This window comes from Blennius ocellaris, assembly GCF_963422515.1.
Source record: "Blennius ocellaris genome assembly, chromosome: 23".
NCBI classification, from domain to species: Eukaryota; Metazoa; Chordata; class Actinopteri; order Blenniiformes; family Blenniidae; genus Blennius; species Blennius ocellaris.
Genome location: NC_137672.1, coordinates 13,102,582 through 13,129,093, shown reverse-complemented (window position 1 = coordinate 13,129,093; position 26,512 = coordinate 13,102,582). Strand labels below are relative to the sequence as shown.

At 44.7% G+C, this 26,512-nt stretch overlaps 1 protein-coding gene across 2 annotated transcripts in view; it reads left to right on the top strand.

Annotated features, from left to right (window-relative positions):
• The window catches only part of ppargc1a (peroxisome proliferator-activated receptor gamma, coactivator 1 alpha), a 36,214-nt gene extending 10,233 nt beyond the window's left edge, over nt 1-25,981 (top strand). The window contains exons 3-13 of one of the 2 annotated variants that reach the window (XM_080518873.1): nt 6,600-6,794; nt 7,776-7,901; nt 9,077-9,443; nt 11,363-11,408; nt 11,615-11,688; nt 15,103-16,327; nt 18,972-19,064; nt 20,042-20,162; nt 22,063-22,184; nt 22,522-22,673; nt 24,874-25,981. In XM_080518873.1, the coding sequence (XP_080374999.1) occupies nt 6,600-6,794; nt 7,776-7,901; nt 9,077-9,443; nt 11,363-11,408; nt 11,615-11,688; nt 15,103-16,327; nt 18,972-19,064; nt 20,042-20,162; nt 22,063-22,184; nt 22,522-22,673; nt 24,874-24,977 (2,625 nt within the window). In that variant the 3' untranslated portion in view covers nt 24,978-25,981. Of the gene's footprint in view, nt 1-6,599; nt 6,795-7,775; nt 7,902-9,076; nt 10,422-11,362; nt 11,409-11,614; nt 11,689-15,102; nt 16,328-18,971; nt 19,065-20,041; nt 20,163-22,062; nt 22,185-22,521; nt 22,674-24,873 lie in introns of both variants that reach the window. The other variant, XM_080518872.1, reaches the window with a different exon arrangement.
• Nucleotides 25,982-26,512: the final 531 nt, after the last annotated feature.

Sequence of the window (26,512 nt, the reverse complement as noted above, 5' to 3'; positions counted from 1 at the left end):
GTGCGGCCCATACACATACGGCAAAGTGTGCGATTGAAAAAGAAAACGCACAGATAACACACTCGCAAAGCCACATCACGGATAAGAGGCACACACACTGCAGTGTGCTGCCTTCTCCCTGGGTCCACAAACGACACGCACGCATACTGAAAAATCAAGGTAAAAGATAATGCGTTTATTTAGTAATCAGCAAATAGCTTTTATGCAGCGGGTAAGTGGTGAAGCCTGTGAGGCCTCGATAAGATCATTTGCTTTCAGGTGTTTCCCTGTCGCACCACATATGGCATTGAGTGCAAATTGAATAGGGTGACCTTTTTTGCTGCAGAATCAAATTGACTGCATTTTCCCCCCAAAAGATTCTGCCATTTCAATTACCATAAATTTGTGATATTGGCTCCCCTGTCATACGTAGAAAAAAAAATGCACGCAGAGATGTTCAGCAGTAGAGTGATACAAAAACACACCTCGAGGTGTCTATTGTTTGAAACGCTGTGGACCACTCTATCTGGTCCACCCTCTCCTGGCTCTCCTCGCGCTGGCATCACTCCGAGGAAGACATTACTATGACAAATGAAACGCCACAAACCCTTCGATGGGCTTGGCAGGGCCTGAAAGGTCAGGAGCTGCACAGTGCAGGCGTGTGTGTGCGTGTGTGTAAAGGTAGTGTCAGCAGCAGATAATAACATTGAGTCTTCTGTGCGAAAAACAAGAAATCCTCACCCGTTCTGCTCCCCTTCAAAATCTATGTAAATGCCAAAATCAGAGTGACCAGGCTTCTCTCTGTGTGTAATTCTTTCATTGATAAGGACACTTGACTGCTGATGACAGACGTATATTCCAGCCAGGAAATGTGACAGCAAGATGGACAGTAGAAACACTCTCAGTGCTGTTCTGTAGTCAGCCTGTCCCCCTCTCTGTGTTCCTCCGGCACATTATCAGCAGTATAACAGTGGGTTCAAAGGCCCCTTGCTTAGTAGTGCACATTCAGAGCTGCCGACTTAAGCAAATAGCTATTTGCATGCCATTAGGAGAAAAAAAGCGGAGGGAGGCACCATTCTTCATCCCATCTCTGCATCTCGCTGAATATTCCTTATTTGAGCCTCCAAATCTCTGTGTTTCTCCCCTCCTGCTGTGACTGTCAGAGCAAGGCACAGTCAGAGCAATCACAGCAATCAGTGTTGCCTCGTGCCAGGCCGATTGGGAAGTAGCTGCCAAAACAAAAGAGCGAGTGTCCAATCATTATGATGGTGTGTGATTTGGTGGTGTTAGCAAATGGTTGCTTGGACCATCTGTTGGACGGCTGGAATAGGAAAACACCAGCAGCTCAGGGCATGACGATAGACCGGGAGAGGGGGGGGGGGGGCTCCACCAGGACACCCCCAAAACCTCCTGTGATCCTCTCTGTATTTGGATAGCTGTGTGAGAATGTGTGGGAGCTGATATGAAGACAAGTGCTTGCATTTTTAACTGTTTGCTTAGAAGTTTGGGGTTTATATTTCTACAACTTGGTAATTTCTATCTTAAATCTTATTGTATGTGCTTTAGAAATGTCATGATGGGTCTGAACAGATGTATGACAGGTTGTTTTGGATTTTGTTTAGTTTTTTTGAAGCGCAATAGAAAGGTTACATACCTTGGGTAGGTGTCTGAAATGGATCTGGCTTGTGTCAGAAAGTGTAACAACAGTTCTGTTTCTCTTTGGCTCACTCCTTCTCTCAAGCACACATACACCCAGATATATCCTCTACTCGCTATCTCTTTTCTTCTCTCTATCTCTTTTCTTCTCCCTATTCCCCATCAACTCATCTGATAGTGCTGTAACAGTCTCAAATGGTTCCCAGGAGATGCATCGTCTCAACTCTCTCTCTCTCTCTCTCTCTCTCTCTCTCTCTCTCTCTCTCTCTCTCTCTCTCTCTCTCTCTCTCTCTCTCTCTCTCTCTCTCTCTCTCTCTCTCTCTCTCTCTCGTTCATGGGCCGAACGAACCATTTCCTCTCTGATTTATAACCCACAAAGCCTTCGAAACTGAGGCAGGCATCTGGAATCTAAAGAGTCAACTCATGCAACAGCTTTTCTGTTTTCTTCAAAGAGCAGCCATTTTTATTTTTAAGTTGAAGCACTGCGAATTCACACCCAGTCCAGTTATGGTATTATAGTTAAGTAGAATGAACAAGCTTAAAATCAGGCGCATAGACAAAATAAATACGTAATGTGTGTTGCATCTTTGAAGGCGACAATCGATTAGTGAAAGGCTATGTATCCTGTTGTTGCATATAAAAGTGCAACAATGGCTGTTCATAGTGACAATTTTGTGCCCCCAACATGCAGATCCACAATATCTGTTCCACAGGATCATTTACTAGGGAAATTGTTTCAGAATAACGAGACGCTCTATTGACTCTGTAGTCACATGGAAAATGACAAGAGCCTTCAGTTCACTGCTACATGTTGTGAGCCATTCACAGGCCTGACCACAATGGAGGTTTAACATTTAGTTTTATGATTTGGAACACCATCAGAGTGTGCCGGCCGCTGCCTCACTTGCAGAGACACGGAGAGGAACTTAACGGTGTTATGTATGGTTTCATCGCTTCGTATAGGCCATAATCACCCTCTCTCCATCTCAGTAAGCTCATGCTAAATGACCAGACGTCTCTGGTGGCTGCCATGATTTGTCTCCCCGCCATGCATTGTACCATACCTCACCCTCCCTGCCTTTCTTTCCTCCCTCCTTCCCCGCTGCCATATGTTGTGCCTGTGTGACCGGCCGACGTGTCAGGCCTGACTAACGCCTTAACGGCGAGGCTGACTTTGATTTATTTCCTCTGAAATCTGGGGGCCGGGGGTAATAACACAGAATGACATTATTTGTTTATCAAATCCAAGACTGCTTTTCTTGGCAGAGTCAAGATGTGATGACTTGATACCACCACCCTTCTTGCCACACGCACGTACACCCCCTCTACAATTTTTGATTGTGCCATGATTAGAAAGTCTGGCGAGTCGTTTAACCTCATCTGGGGGAATGTGTTTGAAATGTTGACAGAACAGCGAACAGAAGCAAAAGAAAAAAAAGAAGAAGAAGAAGAAAAAAGATTGAGATGAAGTAAAGCAATTAAATTGTCAAGGCACAGATTTAATCCCACCACACAATTTTGAGGCAAATATATTGAGCGTTTTCAGCGTGAGCTAACTGGTCACCATTCCTCTATTTGTGGCGAGAATGTGCAAAAAAAAAAGAGTCACTGAGAATAAACAGTACTTTAAAAGCCAGATGACCCATTTAGTAGGAGATATTTTATCTTCCCGCATCCAGAGTGTCTGTTGCATGTTCTGCCTCTCAGTGGAGGGTAACAGCAGGGCTGTTTAGCCTGCTGAAACGTCATCTTGGTGTTATTCAGTGATCAGGTCTATTATTCTGGCACGCTTGCAACACATTTGGTTCTTTTTAACATGTAAATGATGCATTGCGCGGGGAAAAAAAAAGCTCGTTAAAATTTGATCTCTGGCAAATTTGCTCGGGAGCTTGGAATCCTCAAGAAGCAATTAGCAGATTTAATTTGGCTATTTGCCCCGGTGTTCAGAAGTGTGTGTTTGTTTAAAACAGCACCTTCACCTACCGTTATCAGCTGTGTGAATAGTATCTCCTGGAACACAATGTTGCTCTGTAGAACTCAATAAAAGAGTTAAAGGCAAGGACAATCTCAAAGACAGCCTGCCTGATAACAAAAGGGCCTCACCTAATAATGAACAACTGGAGTTGGCTTTCTTTTTTCCAATGTGGGGAGGCTGAGTTGAAGGAGGGGGGCAGAGAAGCTCTGCCAGCACTTGCCAGCATGTTTTATGGCTAATTGAAGCATTTGGAATAAAACTGCAGCAAAATGGCACCCTTTAGAATTGGAGCGGGGTTAATATATTGTGATCCCACAATTAGCCCAGGATTGTTAAGATCTCTTTAATTCGGTGAGGTCCATTAAGCGGGATGGGCAAGAAAGTGCTCCCGCCGAGACAATTTTTCTCCTCTCTCTTTGTTCTTCCTGTCCTCTTTTCCTCTCAGCAGCTGCTGTAGTAATCAATATAAGTGGACATGGTCAGCAGTAGGTTGGCAGGTTATCCTGGTGGCAGGCCCTCTGGGTGCCATAGCTCCCAGGTCCACTCTCAAAGAGGTTTTGTTTATCAGTGTACAAGAGGCGAGAGAGTTATCGGAGTTAGGTTGACTTTGGTGCAGGAACCCTGTAACGTAACACATGTTACAGGGTTCCTTAAACTGGCATAAAAAAGCTTGCCCTCCTGGACAGGGGTATTAGATCATTCTCTCTCGTGGGTTGAAATGATCACTGAGGTCTCCTCTTTACCCCAGTTTCTCAAATCCCTACTTGGCCTATGAGTGCCTCCTCCCGAGCCGCAGCAGCGACTGCGTCACAACTCAGGGTTTTACAAGTGCCTCTTTCATAATATGAGAGTCCCTTCTGGGCTATCTTTTGAGAATGCAGTGTGCCTGGGGAAGCTCACCAATTGGTGGAGGTTTTGAAAACAGGATTGAACTGCATTTGAGTTCTTCACAGCCTCAATAATTTCCCAATCCCCTCCAAACCATTACAAGCCTGCATGGTCCTGACAGCATTTGATAGCACCTGTCCCACATAAAAGTGTAAATCAGCAATTTCTACAGAATCTAGATTCATAGGCTTGAAGAAGAGAAGTGAGGTGAATAAAGCAATGCCTAAGTACAGCGATGATTGGATAGTTGATGAGCATGGAGCTGAACAGATGGCTGGCTCATTAGAGGCTCATTTGTGATCATCTAAAATGATGCTAAATTTCAATTTCTCATGCTAGGATGTATGTTTGGGCTAAGCCAAGGCTCTGGCTTTATCGGCCGTTAATACCTACCTGCTTAATGCTCAAGTAATAACTTGGGATGCTGGAAGACGGTGAGCGTTTCAATAGCACAGGGTTCCAGCACAGTGGATTTGAAGCTCCATGCAAGTAATTAAACAGCATGCCACCTCATACCGAGCAATTTCCTGCAAGGCATTTGCTTTCCAGTGCGGCATGGCCCCAATCTATGCTGTGTTATCTCTGTGAAATATGTCCCCTTTATCATTTTTTAATAATGACTGAGTGTTCATGTTGTTAGGAGAAAATCTACTCAATGAGCATCAGATTATCGTTTTCCTCACTGTTAGCTAGCTAACTGAACGTCCAAGATATCTGTGTCATCTATAAATGAGAATTGGATGGGAGAACCGCTAAAATGACTGCTATCGCATTGGTGAATCCAAATCTTCTCCAAAAGTGCCATTAATGGGGGGTGCATAATTATGTGTAAATCAGAGCGGTAGACAAACACGAGTGGGATTAGGAGTTTTGTGAGGTGCAGAGCTCGTATTTGAGACATTGGTACAACCCCCCCCCCCCCCCCCCCCCCAGCAAAGCGATGGCCACACACCGTCGCCGCACAATGATAATCCTGCTGTGTGCATAAAGGGATTTGTTCATGTTGGACTGGCTGAAGAACGTCCCAGGGTGACGATACTGTTTATCTTTCCGCTGTCTGAAAGTCCCCTGGGCTTTCATGGCCCGGGAACTTGCAGTTCCTATTGTCAGTTGTCAATACTAAACGGCACAGCGGCATACACATGCAAACGCATACACACACACAGACACACATGCTCTTTCGTCAAGCAAGCTGCATTCCTCTCACTCATAATATCTATTTATATACATTCTCTCTTTTCTTGTTGTTTTTCTTGACATACACACAGTTATTGTCCCCAGTAAACCTCCAGTGTTGATAGCTGACAGCGCTCATCCCTCGCTCACTTTCTCCATCCATCTCTATATACTCAGCTCTCCGTCTCTTCATTTCTCGCACATAGTTATAATCTCCACCATTAAACAGCCAGCTGCAGCAAGCATACAGCGTCACTAGTACATCAAAGAGGAGCCGATTGGAGAGAACCAGCATTATTTATCAGAAAATGTTGATGGTAACTTCCTCCCTAAGCATCGTTTGTCACACCAACGCTTTTAAATATATCTCATGTATTCTGTATTGGTGGCTCGTAATTCTCCTTATCTAAGAATTGTGAGCAAACACATCTTGTAGTAAGCAAACCAATTGTCTCTCAGTTCTGCGGGTGAAAAGAGAGTAAAGACAAACTCATCCAGTTGTTTTCCTTTTACCCCCACAAATCTCCTCCATACCACAGCCCACCCCCAACTGCCATTCTCCCTCGATACTTGCTACTTGTCAGCCCTGGTAATGGGTTTTTAGAAGGGAGATATTATTTTGGTCCAGTAAGCTGCATGCTTAAAATATGACTGACAGGCCTGACTCACATGCACATGAGGAAAATTTTGTTTTCTAAAAGGTTGCCAAAATAGAGTGAGCGCTGCGGCTCCAAAAATTGAGGAAAATCTTCCCACTATCTTGACAATGAAAGCATGCATACATCCACCCACCACCTTTACTTCCGTGGAAGTCAAAAGAATAAGAAAGAAGCAACTTCCTCTGACTAAAATGTCCTATTTTTCTTGTCTCTCGATTTATTTATTTATTTTTTTTGTCTGTCTTCCCCCTCTTGTCCTCTCTAAGAAGATAGATGAAGAAAATGAGGCCAACTTGCTGGCAGTGCTTACAGAGACCCTGGACAGCATCCCGGTGGATGAGGACGGATTGCCTTCGTTTGAGGCCCTGGCAGATGGGGACGTGACCAATGCCAGTGACCAGAGCTGTCCCTCTTCTCCTGACGGCTCACCACGCACCCCAGAGCCTGAGGAGCCTTCCTTGGTAACATCAAGGACTCTTTTTTTTTTTTTTTTCCCCTCACTATACTCAACCACCACTCCCACCAACAGAATCAAAACATGATATCTCTCAGATATGACTTCTGGTCCCAGAGTACAATGTTGTGGTTATGCCAATTAATGGAAAGGCCTGCCAGTTAATGGAAACCATGCATGAGACACTTGGGCATGACTGGGCTGTCAACCATAGCCTTCTTAGAAGTGGCCTTTTTTCTGTTAGCCTTCTTAGTTGGCCATGCTCAAGTTCGACAGTGTCTTTTTTTTTTTTGGCCACAATATGCTAATGTAAGAACATACAGATGCTTTGGGGATAGAAGTAACCGGAGTGGATCCGTGTGTGGTGCTAATTATAAATAAAAACTATCAAAGCTATTGTGGCGCCAATTCAATGATACAAGTGCTGCAGTGGGGCCAACTATGGTTGACACAGTGCCACAGGCCCTGCAATCAATTCGACACATGTGGGTCTAAACTAGTCTCCCTCTACTAAAGTCATCATATAACCAAGAAAGGCATACCTCTTGATGGCACCTCACCTTTTCTTTAATACATATAACCATATGATCTGATTGTTTTTGATGGCACTGACCTAAAATGTTATGTTATGTGACATTATAGTCCATTTTATTCCATGCTGGTCCCTTCCAAATGACCTTTAGCTAAATACCCGTGTGTTTATTCAACCACATTAGTAAAAGGCAGGTTGTGTGTACACAAAAACACCTGCAGAAGTAGAAAAAGAGAACTTCGACTCGTTGTGTCACCTCTTATAACCTGCTAAAAACATTTTCATCTTTTAAAATGTCAGCGATTTTTCTCTCTTACAAAGAATCAATCTCTTTTGATGGAATGTTTTTGAAACACAGACTGTCTAATTGAAAGAAAGCAGTTATTGGCTTAACCCGTGCTCACTCCCCGCTTCTCCCTCTCTCACCTCTCCGGTTCTGTTTGGGTCTGTTCGCAGCTGAAGAAGCTCCTTCTGGCACCCGCAAACTCCCAGCTCAGCTATAATCAATACACAGGTGGCAAGGCACAGAACCATGCAGCCAGCAGCAACCACCGGATCAGACCACCACCTGCCGTCGTCAAGGTAGGGACACACATACACACACACTGAGTACACGCATTGCCTTGGAACTTATTTTGTTCCTGTACACACAATTTTTTTTTTTTGAGCTTTTGTTTATCTCTCTCATTCCATTCTTACTCAGTCTTCTCTCTTGCTCTCTTTCTCTGTCTCTCTTTCTTTCTCTCTCTTTCTCTCTCTCTGCCGACTTCTCACATTTTTCTTGTTTTGGTGGCCGCCTTTAGAAGATGTTAGACTACTGCTCTAGCAGTCTACAATCCCAGGGGGCCATCTCGTAATGAAAACAGGCTGATTGCTGTTGGGCTTTCCAGGCGAGGCGTCTGCACCGTTGTCTCATTAGCTCCACCACTTATCCGCCTTGGTATGGTGTCTTTTGAAAAAACAAAAAAAAGAAGGGAAAAAAAAACAGCGACAGGCGCCTTGATGTCTTGAGACGACAATATCAAAATGTCAGTCTTGATGTTCTCATTTCAACACTCTGAGAAGACTTTTTCTTCAGCGAGGGAAGGGTTGATTAGGATTTAATAATCTCTCCATGTGAGTATCATAACTTTGCGAATGTGACCAAATTAAATATGCGATTCCTCTTACATGTCAGATTGTGGAATAATGTAGGATCAGTGTCGGTGTCATAAACAATTCACGCTCATAGATGAAGAATCAATTGACTCTGATTTGTCCACTGCTGAAAATCCACGATATGTAAAAACTGTTTGCATCTGATCATGTTGTTGAGTAAACACAACACAGACAGATTTGTGTGTGCCCGCCAAACAATGTTTGCACATGCAGTGCGTCAACCTTCCTCATGGAGTCTATTTTCATACTGTGCCTTTGAGTCATCCATTTCTGGAGCAGAGCGAATGAGGACTCCCGGAGGACATGGTGTGCGTACAGAGTGGCGCGGTGGTGCTTGGGGGGGCCACGCAATTAAGATGATGGGTGGACGGCACTCCCCACCATCGCCTCCCAGACAGTTGGGCAACGACTGTGCTCTGGCTGTTTGAGTCACTCTTAGCCTCTCCGTGGCACCGACTATTCTTTGCTTTTATTTTTTTTTGCCAAATAAAATACTTGACATTTCTCACAATTGAATCAGCTGGACTGTACTCACAACAGTCAGTCAAACTTTTTATTTCAACAAACTCTGTAATTCTCTCTATTATTTTTTTAAACAGACGGAGAGCCCCTGGAATGGCAAATCAAGAGGGGGCTCCAGCCAACAGAACCGCCCGGTGAGGCGGCCTTGCACTGAGCTGCTGAAATATCTAACAGCCACCGATGACATCCTTCTCCACACCAAAGCCAGTGATGCCAAGAGCGCCTGGGGGGGCACCAGCACCAGGGACAAGAGTGGCTTGGGTCTCGGTGCCTCTTCCTCCTCTTCTTCACCGTCCTCGTCATCCACCTCCTCGTTCTCCTCCCTTTCCTCTACCTCCTCCTCCTCCTCTACCACCTCCAAGAAGAAGTCAGCCGTGCCATCTCACCAACAACAACAACAGCAACAACAGCAGCAGCCGCCGCCGCCGCAGCATCACCAGCGAGGTGAGAGCCGGGCTGCAGGCGAGTGTATTATGGCTGGTGTTGGGGCTGGGAAGTGGCCGCGTTGCACTCTCGATGACGGGGTTGAGGACTCGGAGGGTGCTTCTATCCCTGTTGGCCACAGGAGCTCCACCTGCGGCCATGCCCGCCCCAAACTGGAGCACGGGCCGCCCAGTGAAGAAGGAAGGCCGCCAGGCGATGTGGGCCGCCTGGCCGCCGCTAGGTTTATTAGGTATATGCATTCTTATTCCCTCCCTCCCAGAGAGGTGAGTCACAGCTGTGAGCATTGCCGAGAGGCTGCGGGCGCCACTCAGGCTAGTAAGGGCTTTGGCAGGCAAGGCCGTAGTAACAGCAGTGGTGCCAGCCGCACACCACATAGACACATCACAGTGACTATAAAGAAAAGAGACGAGAAGCCGGGGCACCCTTTACTTAGCCAGCTGCTCACCTCCAAACAGAGGCCCGCTCAGTATCGAGCCCAACTGCTCCTACCCAAGATTACCCCTTTACGCAGCACTAAGAGCAAATTAGCAGGTAAGAGATCTGAAAGGCCAGTCCAGGCTGAGGTCGAAGAAGACGAGTTCAGAGTGACCACTGATCACAAAAACCAGGGAGTAAGTCAGGCCGAACCGCTTGACTCAAAGCCCCTGTTGTCACCTTTCACCTTAGACCTGGACAGCTGGGTTAACCAGTCAGATCCAGGGCTAGACCTGGGCTTTGGACTAGAGCTGGGGTGGCCGAACCAGTGGGACTTTGGGGAGGATGTTGACCATGATGATGATGATGACGGTGTTGTTGATGATGATGATGACCATGTCATGGGCAGCCCAACAGCGGTGCTCACACAGGGCCCACCAAGCCCGCTCCTCCCAGATACTAGCATTGCAGAGCCCAACCCTCCCTGCATCATACATGGGAAAGGGCACCCACACATGCAGGCACTCAGCGAGCACCCCGATGACCAGGGCCACCCGTTGTTAGGTAATCATGACTGCATCCCCCCCACTGGCCTTATCTCTGCTCTCTTTTCTCCCTCTCCTGCTCTAACCACTTCCAAGTTTGATTTCACAACTAACCACCAATCTAATTTGAGTCTAACCATCATTTTGAGGGCTTAAACAACAGTGACAGCAAACAGCCTGCTCGCCATTGCTTTTTGCTAGACCCAAAGGCATTTTTTTTCCAATTTAAAAGAGACAAAATGCTCTATTTTTTTTAATAAACCAAAAATAAAAGGAGGGGGTGGGAAAATGGACAAGCCTTGTCTTGCTACTGTACTTCTTGTATTCACAAGTCAACCCTTGAACCATCTTTGGCTGATTGAGCTGAATGTGCTGAATCTGTACATTTAGACCCAGAGCCCGGATGCTGCTCTTTAGCGTCGTGCTACTAAAGCCACATTCTCTTAGCTGGAGCACAAGTCGGCCAGAGCCTCGGGCAACTGCACAAGCTTCCTTGACTCTCCTTTCTTCCTTTCTGTTTTTTTTCTCCTCCTCTGCTGTTGGTGCATGCAATAATGACTTTATTGTCAAAGGAGGGGCTCACCCACTGTCATGTGTCTTGTTTGTGGCATTGTCTCTGTATGTCCTTATTCCATTTCGATTTGTTTGTCGTTGTCTTGAGCACGGTCTGTCTATGTCTAGACACCTGTGAAACCCGTATCATCACTTCATCCTGCCTCACAGAGTGAACAGTCTAGTCTAAGAGATCAAATTGTTAAAATGGGGTCAATCCAAAATCATATGTTTTGTACAATAGTGTCAATAGACATACTTTCTAACCAGGAATGAGTGTTTTTGTAGTAATAATTGCATTTGTTGAGCCAATCTGAGATTAATTGTTGCAGAATGTGGACCTGTTCTCTTCTGCCCTGAGTGTCATACCTAGATCAATAATTACCCGTGCTCCTTTGTGTTCTGCAGCCAAACCAACCACCTTGCCACTTCCTTTGACCCCAGAGTCTCCAAAGTAAGTGTGTGGAGTTTTTTCACATTATTCTAGGCAAAAGGCAAAAGCAAACTAAAGACAGAGACAAAGACAGAGCAAACTATATAGACTTGAATCCAAGTTGAGGCATTCTTGTGACTCATTTCCATTTCTTAATTCACAAAAGCATTCAAAACATTCCTTTCACGTGGAAGGTAAAATTGTATACCTTTATTTTTGTCTTGCAGTGACCACAAGGGATCACCGTTTGAGAACAAAACCATTGAACGCACATTAAGCGTGGAGATTGCTGGAACCCCAGGTAAGCTTGCTTTTCCAATTATAATTAAAAAAAAATGACTGGCCACACTAATTCTCACTAGCCTGTTGCCGTCAGTAATGGGTCAACATCATAATCATTCCATCACAGTTCAAGGTTCAAGGTGAAGCCATAGGAAATCACTTTTATGTGTCGACGTATTGATTAGGCTTTCCAATCTCTTCAGGGTTTATTAGCAACCCCCTCTTTCTTTGTTACTGAAGGGTTAATATGCCTTTTCCCTCAATCAAATCTCTGACAGACAGCTTACTTAGTAGACACATCCCAGGAATAAAATGAAATGGCAGTGTTGGTGTTTTAATGGTTTTTGCTGTGTGATGCAGATTTATGTGATCATAGTAATAATGTCTTGTCCTGATACATACAGGCATTCAGATCAGACATGTGAGAGGATGCTGTGGTGAAAAGGCTTCCGGTGTGTGGTTGTTTCTGAATCGTTACGTGATTCATACTGATGTGTTATTACGTTGTAATTAACTACACCAGCAAAAAAAACCATATGTGAATGACATTCACCAGACAGCATTGAAAAAAATGTGACCAAATGCTACAACATTAACGCGGGGGTTATCAGAGATTGGAATTACAGTGTTTGTGAAGGCACTGCATTCAGTTAAGACTAATCGGCTCAGGTAAAAAAAAAAAAAAATAGCTGCCCTTTAGCCTCCCGTGCTTTGTGATGTGGCACAGGCTCTTTTGGGTACTCATTTACCAGCTGGGGAAATGATCCTCAAACACACCATGTCTGCTGCTCCCACCACTTTTTACTTAATTCAAAACCCTGAGAGGCATTGCTTGTGTCCACGTGTGTGACAGTTGTTAAAGTGTTTTTTAACCATTTATTTGTAGATCTGCCTTCAGGGTCAGAGGATGCCTGTTAAGACCAAACAAAGGGAAAGAACAGGGCTCCCTCAGCTCTGGGGCAATCAAGCACAGTTAATATTTGGTCCTATTTTACTGCACGTGGGTGAGTCTGTTGACCTGTGGCCAAATCTGTGGGTCCGTTCTGATCCACCGCGTCCGTTTTACAAGCCTGGTCAAACACAGCCCTTCACCTGACTTTAACATCCTGCGCAATTCAGCTGCATTAAGGATTGAATATTAGCAAGCTCAAGGGTTACTGAGGCCCGCCTTCTGTGATTAGAGGTTAGCTTTAGTGTCTTGTGATCTATTAAACGGACACATTCAGATCTCAGTAAAAGCAGAGGCGTATGATTGCAAGTTTGAGTCATGTGTCCTTTGCAGGTTTAGAGTAACATTCCACTACAGCTGAGATAATAGCAGCTTACTGATAATCAGGTGGAAACCGGCCAGGTGGGTGGAACCACCTTCCACTTTTACAACAGAACGACCAAGCACTGATGTAATTTTCATTGAATTGATACCAGTAAGCTCTTATATCATGCCTTTATAATGATTTGTAGTTGTAGTGATAGTTGTAATGCTATTTGAAAGAAAGATATGCTTGATTGCTCGTATCATTATGTCATATGACGGTGGGGAGTGAATAACTGAAACGTTTCGCTGTCTGTTTACTTGACCCTTTGCAGAGAGGTACAGTCAAGGCTACAAAAGGCAGGAAGGTCCCCTGGGATCTGACTGTTCAGGCCTAATCTCTGTCAAGCTAATAGATTTACCCTGTGCTGCTGTGTTGTCTTTAATTACTGTATCTCATGACACAGGGGTGGTCTGTGTGTTGCTATTTGCATAGCTTACTGCCGGATCAACTCTTTAAGCTCGGAGTTGTTATTCGCTCCGAGGCCTCCTCGCAATTTACCTTTTTTTTTTTTTTTTTTTAGTCTTTTTTTACTGTCTCGCTCACTCTCACCATTTTCTCTCCAGAGTCTGCATGATTGGTGATGGTGTCTGCAGATCATCAATCACTAGCACGTTTGACTGAGAGGCACAAATATATCTAATTCTGATTTATTTCACCTCCATTGCTAATGGCTTCTAGTTTATGACCCTGTGCGCACGTTGTTTTGGACAGATGGTGCTTCATTGGTGAAACAGAAGTTCTTCAGGCATTGTGTAGCATCTACTCTCCCTCTCTCTCATCCTTCTTTTCTCCCTTTCAAAAGGGTTTTAATTGGCTTAATGCATACATGTCTGGAGTACTATCAGAACTGAGAGACAGAAGAGAGGGATAGGGGGTACGGAGGGGTGTGGGCGATTGCACTCCTACTTACAGACGCATCCAGATAATAAATAGGATGATAAGCTGGAAATGGATGAGGCACCCCAAATATAGCTCGCAATTTTCCAAACTTGCACATTTATGTATCAGACTCCTGCAGTATCGTTCCCAGGCTGCTGTTCTGGTACATATTCTAACTAGATTTGATACTAATAGCTTTCATTTGGTGCAATTCACCAGAAAGGGAAGAATGACGTGCATTATAAGAATGGCATAGAGAAGGGGAGAGCGTAGGTGTTTCAAAGTGCCAGAGTTTGACTCCAGTGAGAGACTGTTAGCGCCCGGGTGTGTGGGCACGTTTGTTCTGTGTGAGACAGAAATGGGAAAAGATGCAGATCAACAGATAGGGAGAGATGAGAGGTTGATCAGGGGAAGACAGCAGACGGGAAAATAGGAAGGAGTAGAGGATACCAGACTAAACAAAAGAAGAAAGGCTAAAAGAGGATGAGGAAAGAGAGAATGAGAGTAATGGTGGCTGCTGTTTGTGTGAGTGCATTAACAATGCTATAAAGTGGGCTCATCTCAGGACTTCCCATATAACTGCCATCTGTCTGGTTGTAAATCTGTAGGAGGCGAGGGAAAGAGATGGGAGGTGGGTGGGGGGATGCGAGCAGTAGGAACATGCCATCTGAAGAGATTGTCAACGCATCCACTAGTACCTCCAATGTTTCCTTGCCATGGCAGACATTGCTAACATGTATTTCAGGAGTTGTGATGTTATGTGCAATAATTCTTTTAGAGCGGCTCACAAAAAGCGGCTCACAAAAAGCCATTAGCTTTAACTTCATTGAATTGTCTGCTGTACCGTTTGTGTGAGACATGATACATTTACTTAATTTTTTTTCTATCGGAAGCATTACACTCTCTCTCTGCAGAGTTATGTGGTATGTTTTCATGAAAAGGGATCTTTTCAAGGTCAGATGGGGGGAAAAATGGCAAGTCATCCGTATTACAACACTGCCATATTAAGTTACATCAAGCATTACATTAATCTGTCAAGATTGCAATAAAACAGGAATCAGGATTAGGCCAAGTGAAAGTGAATATTTTAATCAAGCATGTATCTGTGTCCACCGTCCATAAACTGACTGGGGAGTTTATAGATGAGTGTCAGGAGAGAGGAGAGGGAGGTTTGCATTATGCTTCTGCTTTCCACTTCATCACCTCCACCCAACCTCTGTCTCTCCCTCCCCATGCAGGTCTGACACCACCTACCACGCCCCCACACAAAGCCAGTCAAGAGAATCCTTTCAAAGCATCTCTCAAAACCAAGTTGTCTTCATGTTCCTCCTCGGCCTTGACATGCAAAAGAGCCAGGCTGAGTGAGTTGGGCCCCAGCGCTCTGGCCCCGGCCTCAGGTGCCTCAGGCGGGGGCCCCACCAGGAAGGGTCCTGAACAGACTGAGCTTTATGCCCAGCTGAGCAAAGCGTCCACCGCCCTCCCTTACTCCGTCACTCAACACGCAGTGGGGGGCGGCCTTGAGGAGCATCACAGTGTTGGCGGCAACAAGCGAGCCACACCTCGTGGCTACAGTGACCACGACTATTGCCAGGCATCAGCCAGCACTAAGAAGGATGGGGGCACAGCCACTGTTACCATGACTACAGCTGTGGAAATGACATTCACCTCAGGTGCCACCGCTGCTCCCATGCCTACTGCGGGCAAAGTGGAGAAAAGGCATGTCGAATGTAAGGACTCAGCCATGCCGCCATCCTCTTCATCATCTTCTTGTTCTCCATCATCAGCCTCACCTGGTCCTTTGGCCAAACAGGAGAATTTTGCCCCTGTGGATGAAGAAGCAGGCCGGGTAAAGGGGCCAGGAGAGCACACCCTCACCCACACTACTCACATCCCTTCACAAGAATCCATCACTGACAGGGACCAACAACATCCATCTGCCACCAGCCGGAAGCTCCTGTGTGACCAGGAAATCCGAGAAGAACTCAATAAGCACTTTGGCCACCCATTAAAAACCCTCTATACCAAGGGTGGCCAAGAGCGAGAACCATGCAGCAAACCTAACAAAACTCCCGCCCCTCAGTCCCTCAAGGGCAGAGAGGATGACTCCCAGAGGCTACCCAGCTCCAGCTACCTGCACCCTGGGTTTCTGCCCTTCCACGATGAGCTTGAGCTGGATGAAGGCCGTGAAAGTCGTTTCCTCTACCCGTGGGAGGGAACCCCTCTGGACCTACTTTTTGACTGCGCCCCCTGCTCTCCCTCCTGTTCCCCTCCATCCAGCTGCTCCCCTTCACGAGGCTCCATCTCCCCACCCTCCTCTCTCCTCCTGTCACCCAGCAGACCGTTCTGCTGGACCAGCAGCGGGTCCCGCTCTCGTTCTCGTTCCCACTCTGGTTCCCGCAGCTCCTCTTCACGATATCGTAGGCGTTCTCTCTCCAGCTCACCTGACAGACACCCCTCCTCCTGGTGAGTTAACTCGCTCTCGCTCTTTCTTACACACACATAGAGCAGACACTTGGTTTTACTGAAGCTGGGCGGCACTCCAGGCTTGCAGTTTAAACAGGGATTGAAGCTGGCGGGGGGTCTGACATAAAAGTGCAAAACCAGCCTGATCAGTTGACGGAGCTGGTGTTAAACAGGATAGACCCCGCGGACACTTAAGGGAAATTTATGATCTGTCCAAACTGCATGTCAGATGGTCCCATAGCACCGGAAACCCCTTTCCCCCACAGTTTTACAGAATGTGGCATCTGAGGCTTTTGATCTGACATTCACACCCACTCCACACTGTCTGGTCTGAAAAAAATATGCCACTATCTTCATTGTTAAACAATATCAACACTCTTCTTGTGACTTCAATGACTTCCTTCCAGTGCAGTCATTGAGAAAGATAGTGATTTGCAATGTGGTCACAAAAGCACATCTGAGGAGCTGCTTCTCAGAGGCCACAGCCTGGCCTTTAACACAAGCCCTCAGCCTCCTGATAATCTGTGCTGAAAGGGATTCAGACCACATCACTTGTCAGACAAACCAAATTATTCTTTTAAACCAGGTGACACTTTGATTTGAACTGACAATGGGGACAAAAATTGGGTGAGCGGTGCAGTCGACCCCAAACCAACACACACTGGACCAAAAAAAAGAAAACATAAAAGGTGCCAGAGGCAGTAGACTTTTGAACAGTGCACGTTTTCATCTCTGCACAGAGAGCTTTATTTGAGTGTCTTTCTAACACTACTCCCCCCTTCGCTCACTCCCTTTGCACACTCCCGTTTTGTGTTTGATGCTGGGGCTATTGTTTTAAGCGGCAGCTGTTGTTTTTACTGAGTGGCAAACCCTCCTCTTTTACATCCCCAGAGATGAAAGCCAAATCCAGTCTGTGGGAATGTAGTCTCAAAACCCCTCTCAAAAAAGACTCCTATCATCATAGCTCTCTGTGAGAACTACATTTCCCATGCTTCCCTTTGATCAGAGACGAGAGGGTTTCTGTTGTGGGTTTTTTTTTTTCCTTTTTTGGTTGAACAGAGACTAACTGTAGTTACTGAAGAAGGATGTGAATAAATGGTGTTTGTCAGCTGTAATCCAGGAGTGCCTCATAGAGTAGGACCCCACTGCAGCTCCTCAGTTTGTTTGCATGATTACTGAAAGGTCAGCTTACTCCGCAGAGCCAACACAGTCACTTTATTCTGTGGAGGCTCTTGTTCTTCACTCCTCACCAACTTGTGCTCACAAATTATACAGTAACAGCTTCTTGCAGGCATTCAATCAAAACCTGACACTGACAAGCTTTCTGAAAATGCTGGATAGGGACTGAATTTTGAGAGTGACAGAACAAGAAGCTCATTATATTTTCATGTAAGAAAAGACAAACAAAATCTCAGCAAAATAATTCTCAAAATCCCTCGTCACCGTTTCAAGTTTCACAGTGTAAGATCCTCCATCTCTCCAAACGAGCGTCCCTTTGCTTCACTGAGCTTCCCAAAACTTCTCTCCTTCCATTATTCAGGTCTTCCTTCTTCAGCAGTTCTTCAATAATTAAGCATCAGAAGCTGAAGGAGTGTGGGGGTACAAGCTCTACAGTCAGGCCACTCGGGCCTAAACTATTGACCACTTCTTCATACAAAATAGATAGCAGGTGCATGTATATGCTACCTCAGGTGTGTGGGAAAAAAAAGTTCTGCAGCAAATCACGCACATTTTCTGTGGTAGTGGGTTGGATTAAGATGAGGCAGATACAAATTCATGAGACCTTTATGTGTAATTCACTCATTTAAAGAGGTCAGATCTATAGATTTTAAAATTGCATTCAGAAATTAACGTTGTTTTAAAGTTGTTTTAGTTGCCCCATGAGGAGATATTTCTACTTAGTTTGAGAATTAACATTAATATACTGTTCATACAAGCGGCAAATTATTGAAGACACATCTGTAAGCCAGTTGAACACCACAGCAGATAGCGCCTAAAATGTAGTTAAACTTAAGCCTCTCTGGTGATACAGAGAAAAACTGAACATCAATTATCATCATAAAATCTGCATGACTTGATAAGCTTAAAAATAAGTCAAGAATATAAAGGTGTAGCTTCCTCTGATTTGTTCAACTCAGGAATGCAGGGTGGCTGGAGCCGATCCCAGTTGACAACATGTGAAATGCAGGTACACCATGGACGGGTCACCAGTCCATCACTGGGCAAACATTAAGAGACAGACAACGACACACCACACGTTCACGTAAACATCCAAACTCCACATAGAAAGACCACTGAGGCCGGAATCAAACAGAATTATCTTTCCACAGCTTCAAAATTTAAGTCTCAAAGATGACCGAAAGCAAAAATGTAACTTTATCTTTGCACAGAAAGTATTAATTAACTGAATAAAGTGAATTGCTGGATTCATTATCCAGATGTTGGACCAGATCAGTATGGCTTCTTCAAATGTATCTAATGATGTGGTCAGTGTGTGGATACGTGGTAGGATCGACACTTTGTGCATTACAAGCATATCTAAAAGAAACCATTGGGTTAATAAAGACAAACACAAACTAACCAGTAAAAGTAAAGAACTATGTGTTGCCAGACTAAAATTCTGTATTTTTTCCCCCCCCTGAAGGTCTCGTCAGAACATGGATCTGAATGCTTTTCGTACCAGAACTCACAAGAGCCCCCACCCTCTGCCTCGATCTCCTCTCAGCCGCAGGCCAAGGTGATTGTTTTCAATTAATTATTTACCCAGTTTGCAGTTTGTTACGCATTATTAGCCTTGGTTCAGTCACATTCTGCAGGTTAGGACAAATGTTTGTTCTGTCTGATAAAGTTCTGAAGACTTCCTAATGCATGGAAGGATCATTGAAAAAAAAAAATCTCACAGAAAGGAAGTAGTTCTTTTCACCAATCAGACATTGTTTGAGTTCTTTGTGTTTCCCTTTTTCACAGCAAGACTGCTGCCGTGTCCCATATACTTGGGGTCCCTGTGACAAACATTCAGGGCAAATGTGTTTAATTGATCATGTTTCAGCGGACGAGTGTCAAAACAATCCCTAATTGCACTAATGCACATTTAAACTGCACTCGTGAGTTGATGCTTACAGCTGTATGAAGATGCTTATTCAACTTAGTGCCTCTGTAGTTTTCCGTGAGCCACTGCAGAGGGGAACATTTCATATGCAGGGAAGTACTGGCACGGCAGAGAGAGAGAGTGAGAGAGAGTGACACCAGCTCAGTGCTCCGAGCTGATTTGGCACCCACGTGCCTAATGACACCCGACAAGCCCGAGAGTCGCTCATCAGTCGAAAACTTAACGGACACGTCTTGTGCCGGTCGAGGGTGGGGGAGAAAGTTGCACTTTCCTTCTTGATGAAGCCCTAACTAAGCAGAAAGTAATGACATGTGAAGTTGTGCTGACAGTTGCAGCTGCCCGGCTCCCCAACCGCGCTGCTCGCCGGCACTCCCGCGGGCCTTCCCTGCGAGCACCGTCATCATTGCATTGGTGGAAATACATCTTATTAACATGTCCATCTTTCTTTTCTTTTTTTTCCTCCCCACCTCAGCCGTCAGGGGCAAGGAAAACAGGCAACTTCTTCTTGATGAAAACTGGCAATTGCTCTTCATCAAGCGTCAACTAGGAATTGTGGGTTCAGCGGAGGCAGAGGATGGTAATATTGTGTGTCTTTTTCCTCACAGGTATGACAGCTACGAGGAGTACCAGCACGAGAGGCTGAAGAGGGAGGAGTACCGCCGGGACTATGAGAAGCGGGAGTTTGAAAGGGCCGAGCAGAGAGAGAGGCAAAAGCAAAAAGCGATAGTGAGTCAACTGACACTGAACTACACAGGATATTCTCTTCACTGTTGTGCATTTTTATAAAAAAAAAAAAAATATATATATATATATATATATGTATATATATATATATATATTTGACTTTGCGTCTTTCTGCACCGACACTGATAAAACACAACATGTAATCACTGCTGTGGCACCACACACAGAATCCTCCCACAGACACACACAGATTACTGAGGATGAGACTGCCTCTAGCAGCCCAGTGCCATGTGCCACAGTGTTTCTCTGCCGAAAGAATACATACAAAGTGAGTTCCTGAATGATTCAGGCGACAGGCCCTTCCTCTTTATCTCTGGGTTGTGTATTTTTAACATCTCAGCCGTCTGGAAACACTGTCGACTCTTATTAATCACACCACAGGGGTAAAATGTTAAAATAGTGAAAAACAGAAACTAGGAGAGCGAGAAGAGGAAAAGGATTCAACAAAAAAAAAAAAAGAGGGAAATGGCCACTGATGCTGTTAAGATCTCCCCCTCCTTCTGCTATCTGTTTCAGAATTCAGTCAGATGCAGTGACTATCGCATTGCTTTCTTATCTCCTCTCTCCTTGTCTCAGTGTGAAATTACTCAGGTTTCCAGCAGGGCAACGCCGCTACCACCCGTTGATAAAGCACACATTAAATGATGCAGTAATGCAGACGTGGCTCTGCGTGCATATATTTTCAGAGATGGAGAGACAAACAATTACGAGCGGCGAAGCTCAAGCTGTCAAACGGGGTTTGGAAGGCCGGGCGTGCGAGACAGTTTCCGCATGCGTTTGTACGTCTGTCGCTCTCTCTGTCTCTCTGCTTCGCATCCACACTCGCACAGGCGAGCCCTCGGGGTGCCATCAACAAAAGACCACCTATTTATCAGTTGTCAGCAACTAAAACCTGAATTCAGCAAATACTTTTTTTTGTTGTTGTCTCAAACGTAAGCAATAAAGAGAGCTTGGAAAAAAAAACATAAAACAGTCATCTGTGGTTAATCTGTATTTTTTTCCAGTTATGAGTCAAACGAGCAAAGGTCAACTTTGTGTTGAGCACCAGGCAGCTGATTTACATGTGTGTGACTGCTGCCCTCCAGACAGCATGCAGGACTTCTCAGGGCCTCAGTGGACTTGCCCTTCCAGTGGCAAAATGAATAAATAAATAATAGTAGTGATATGCTATAGCCCCCGGCTTTCATTGTATTATTTGATTAGCAGATGCAATTAAACTATTCTAAAGCCATAATTGCAGCCCAGTGCAGTGCGTACCTAAATTATTCCACTTTGACCCTCTTGTCCTCTGAAGTTCAAGGAAATCAGGTTTTTTTTTTTTTTGCCCTGTGGCTGACTGCTGCTGCTTCTAACACTCGCTCTGCCTTGGATATGAATCTCCTTATATTATTAACTCACCTCTCATGTAGCGGCCCATGCCAAGTTGGATGTGCATTGTGGGCTCGACTCCTGAGCCATGGCGTGGAAGCAGGCTTTTGTGACATATAGCTGAGTCACCCCCACTGCTTTATTTTTAGACTTCAGAAAAAGACGACACAAGCCCCAAACTTAAGACATGGCATCATTTGATAAAAATCACCCTGCCTCCGGTTGATGAGTTGCAGAGAGAAAGAGGAATTGTGGTGGCGAGGTAGATTGAAGGTGCTTCCAAACGGCAACTCAATCAGATAAGGGGAAGCGAGCCGAACCAATCACAGAGGAACACAACAGGCAGACGGCGGAGAGGGACAAAAGCGGGGGCCCAAAGTCAGCGGCAGTATCCACAGGAGTGATCAAGACCAATTCATTAGAGTTCTGTGAAAGAGAGGGGAAAGGTGGAAAAAAAACACACTCCCCCTTTTAATCTCTTTTCCTCCGCTCTGTCTTTCCTCTTAACGAGCAGGAGGAGAGACGGGTGGTATATGTGGGGCGACTGAGGTCCGACTGCACCCGGACAGAGTTGAAGCGCCGCTTTGAAGTCTTTGGCGAAATTGAAGAATGTGCAGTGAACTTGAGGGATGACGGGTAAGACCCAAGGACTTTCTGTGCACGTATACTGTAGTCTGGTATTAGCGCATGGGGGGGGGGGGGGGGGGGGGGATAGCAGGCTTTTTCTGATTTTAGTTTGTGGACATGAATCCCCTGCTGTAGCTGCAAAACTTTTAAGCAAAAGAGAGAGGGAAAAAAAAGTCAAAGCTCCTGCAGTCCTCTTGATTCTTCTACTTCTAGGCCCCAAAGATGCACTTCTATCGATTCTCCTTTGCATATAAATAGCATGATCGTCATCTCAGACAGGGCCCCCTGTTCAGTAATTGTTGCCCCACAGCAACACTCTGACGTATCATTTTCTATTCTTGACCAGGGACAATTTTGGCTTCATCACGTACCGCTACACTTGTGACGCCTTTGCCGCCCTTGAAAACGGACACACCTTACGCAGGTCAAACGAGCCCCAGTTCGAGCTGTGCTTCGGCGGACAAAAGCAGTTCTGCAAATCACATTACACAGACTTGGGTAAGTGCAGTTTTGTTGTTCACTCCATCAGCCCCCTGCAGTCATGCAGTATATTTGAGTGGCTGGGAGACTGTCAGTGAAAAGAAATAAAGGGGAGGAGAAGGGGACAACGACAATGGGAGGGGGGGGGGGAAAGCCTTGAGTGATGCTACCAGATCAAAAACATCCCCATCTCTGTCCTGATAACAATTCCTGCGGCCTTGAATGTGTCCGTTGGGCTCAAAAGGGTGAACAAGGGTTCAGAGGTCAGTTTGTGAACATGCCAAGAATAGAGCTTGAATTCCCTCACTGCGAGTCGCAGCCGTATCTTAGGAAGAAAAGAGAAAAAAACAACGCAGCAGACTCCATTACTCATAAAGATTCGGGATGTATCTTCCTACTTTGTTGACATGAAAAGCAAGGCATTAGAAGGAATGATGGCCCTTAAAAGCATGTGCGCAGCTGTGTGCTTGGCGAGTCTTCCACGTGCCGATGCGTGCATGTGCGGGGGTGTGGGAATCCCTTTAAAAGCGGGACTAGAGACGACATTATCAAGCGAGGGGGGGGGGGGAATAACAAGAAAAGAGACCAGTTAAAAAAGAGGAAGGTGGGAGAAAGGTTAAGTCCCAGCAACCCTCCCTCCTCCCGCGAGAGTTGGCCCATCTGTTGCCAGCTGTTGTGGCGCTGAAACAAGGTGCAGCCTCGATGTGACACGTTAGGAGCCAGTCATTTACATAAAGGGAAGGGCCAATCTGCGAGCTCGCTGGATTCTTTTGCCGCCGCGCACGTCCTGCGTCTGGACTGCGTGTGTGGGGAGTCGGAGGAGATGCGGTGTAGCAAAATGTATCTGACAAAAGTGACTCTTCGGAGCGAGCACGCAGTTCCTATATCAGTCCGATACAAAAATCTTAAACAGGAATCTCAAACAGGAATGGACACAGTAGAAGGTTGAATGACGCATTTGATAAATAATTCACGTTATCAGTGAAATCAAGGCCTCCACTTTTGCAGTGATGTCCTATTTTTGACATATGGGGGAAAGAATATGCACTTTCGTGCCGTCATAAAGACGACAACAATTCAAGTCATCCGTGGTGAAATGTAAGTGAGATCTGCCCCATTATGTTAAATATTGCACATCCACAATGGAGCACGTCTCCTCTTTGAAGATGACATGTAAGATGAGGTCAGGAATCTAAAATACTCCGCCACACGAGGGTCAGAGGGTCACTTTAGAGAAAAAGAGCACTTTTCCGAGTAAATGAAGCAGTTACTTTACAATTTCAAAGCACATGCTTGAAGCCATCAGCCCTTCAGAAGAGTCCATGACACACAGAGAAACAGTTGCTAATCCTGAAGCCTTGAGGACAGACATTATACTGAGATTGACTAATCAGTCTACTGAAATGGAAAGGCCTTCATTCGACCGCCTCTTTGTCAAGAAACGGGCTATTTTGATTGTCCCTATATTGATAGCTGCGGATAAAGAGATGGAGAGGAGGAGGACTCTTTTAATAGTGTCGTATCCAAACCCCTTCCTATCTTCAACTCCTTTTTTTTTCTTCCCAGAGACACTTTCCATTAGTTTTAAGTAGAACACCTGGGTATTTTTCATCCCTCAAGGTGTGCAGCGTGACACAATCCAGCCCTCGGCCACTGCATTAGATCACAACCGCCGTCTCTTCGCTGGCGCGGTCATTCCCATTTCTCAAAGCTCTTGGAGTGTGCTTGCTGGGCCCTTTGGGGGCCCCATTTGTGAAGCTGTCTGTCGGCACAGATAAGATGGTCTTTATGTATTATCAGGTTGATCGAGAAAAACAGGACGTTCGAGAGATGGACAGGCTTGTTGCCTCTGTGAAGGGGGAAAAAAAAGGACATTGCTCTTTCCTTTCAGGCTTAAATTCTTTGGGACTGGATCGTGTGGTTATAGGTTGAGACATTTTTTTTTTTTTTTTAACTGTTTACTGCAGGCAGCCATGAAGCAGTGTGGCATGTAACACACCTGGTAAAACTTTACCTTGCATCTGACTGAAGGTATACATCAGGTTTTGTATTAACTTGTACATTATGTCCAGTTTTCACTGTATTCCTGATGTGTTGTGTAAATGTTGTACTTTAACCAAGATGCAGAGAAACTGCCTTATTAACACCGGAGCGACACGTGACCGTGCAGTATTGATGCGACAGCACTAACTGGCGATTCTTCTTGTCCCCGTTTCAGACTCTCATTCGGACGACTTTGACCCGGCCTCCACAAAAAGCAAGTATGACTCCTTGGATTTTGACAGCTTGCTGAGGGAGGCCCAGCGCAGCCTGAGAAGGTAACCAGCTCAGTGGCGCCCGCAGTCCGCCGCAAAGAGGGACTTCTGATACCTCACTGTTGTTTCTCGCTCCTTTGACGACGAGACTACCACAAGTTTTACGCTCTGTCATAGAGTATATAAGATTAAGTCTATAGACCTATATCAATATAAATGAATATATCAAAAATGAAGTTTACATGAACATAGCTGCTGAAGAGCTGGGAAGAGACATTGCATTCTGGGAAAGCCAGTGAACCCTCAGAATCTGGTGCACAAGTTTGGTGCACCTCTACTACTGCTGTACAACCATCAGTGAAGGAAGAAGAAGAAAAAAAAAACTTTCATCATTTTTTTTTTTTTTGGGAGTCTCCAAGCACTACAATGCCCACACGTCTTTGGGGGTGAAAACATGCAGCTTGTTCAGCAAGATTTTGTTTTTCTTTTGCTGTTGATTTTCTCTCTTCTTTCTTTGAAATCTGGTGTTTGGATCTGGTGTTACATTACAAACAATAGTATAGGGAATTGTATCTTGAAGATAAAATTCTCTAGGTAACATCATCGTCTACATTTTAAGGAGAAATGTAGCCGTGTATTTACAAATACTATAAAAAGGAATATTTTTATTTTATGTACATATCGAAGTTCTTTATTTGTTACAGCTATGCACTGTAAAACGCAGCCTTTTTTAAAAATGCGGAGAAAATTTCTTAATTCAGAATGTCGATCTGTAGTAATTACAATACTGTAAAGCATATTGTACACCTACATGATGTTTAGAAGACATGATATGATTGTAAAAAAGAAAAAAAGATGTGTCTGATTGCTCATTTTGAGGGAGCATGTGAACAAATGTCTTTTTTTAAGTTATTTTAAGGGGGGCAGTAAACCATGTATAGTTTTCTCGGTTTCTAAAGTTTCTCAATCAGTGTTTTTGCTTATACAACCAGTGTAAAATACATTTTTAACGTGTTTTTCATGATTGTAAAAAAGTTACCCCATTTTTTTATTGATTTTTTTTCTGAAGCAATCAGTTTATGTGTGTGTATGTGTGTATATATATACATACACATATAAAATTGAGTGTGTGTGTGTGTGTGTGTATATATATATATGTATATATATATACACATATATATATATATATATATATATATATATATATATATATATATATATATATATATATACATACTCAATTTTCTTTTGTTTTATGTGGTTCTCATTTGATTACCTTCTGTGAGAGAGCAAACTACATTTGAATCTTTTCAATCACGACATATTTATCTATTTATTTTGATATCTCAATCAACAATATATTTATGTGCTCCATTTCACATGGCGTACCTCATGAAATTTCTTTGCTATTTATGTTATGTCCTTCGATTTGATGCTATTTAACTTGCAATCACTAGACAGGGTGTACAATATATGGTTTGGTGGGGATAATATTACCTTCTATGCCTTTCCGAAACAATCAAAACATCCAGCTAATCAGTCCAGCAGCCCCTCATCTTTTCTTTCCTAATTTGTCTCCACTATCTGTCATGTCTGCAGCGA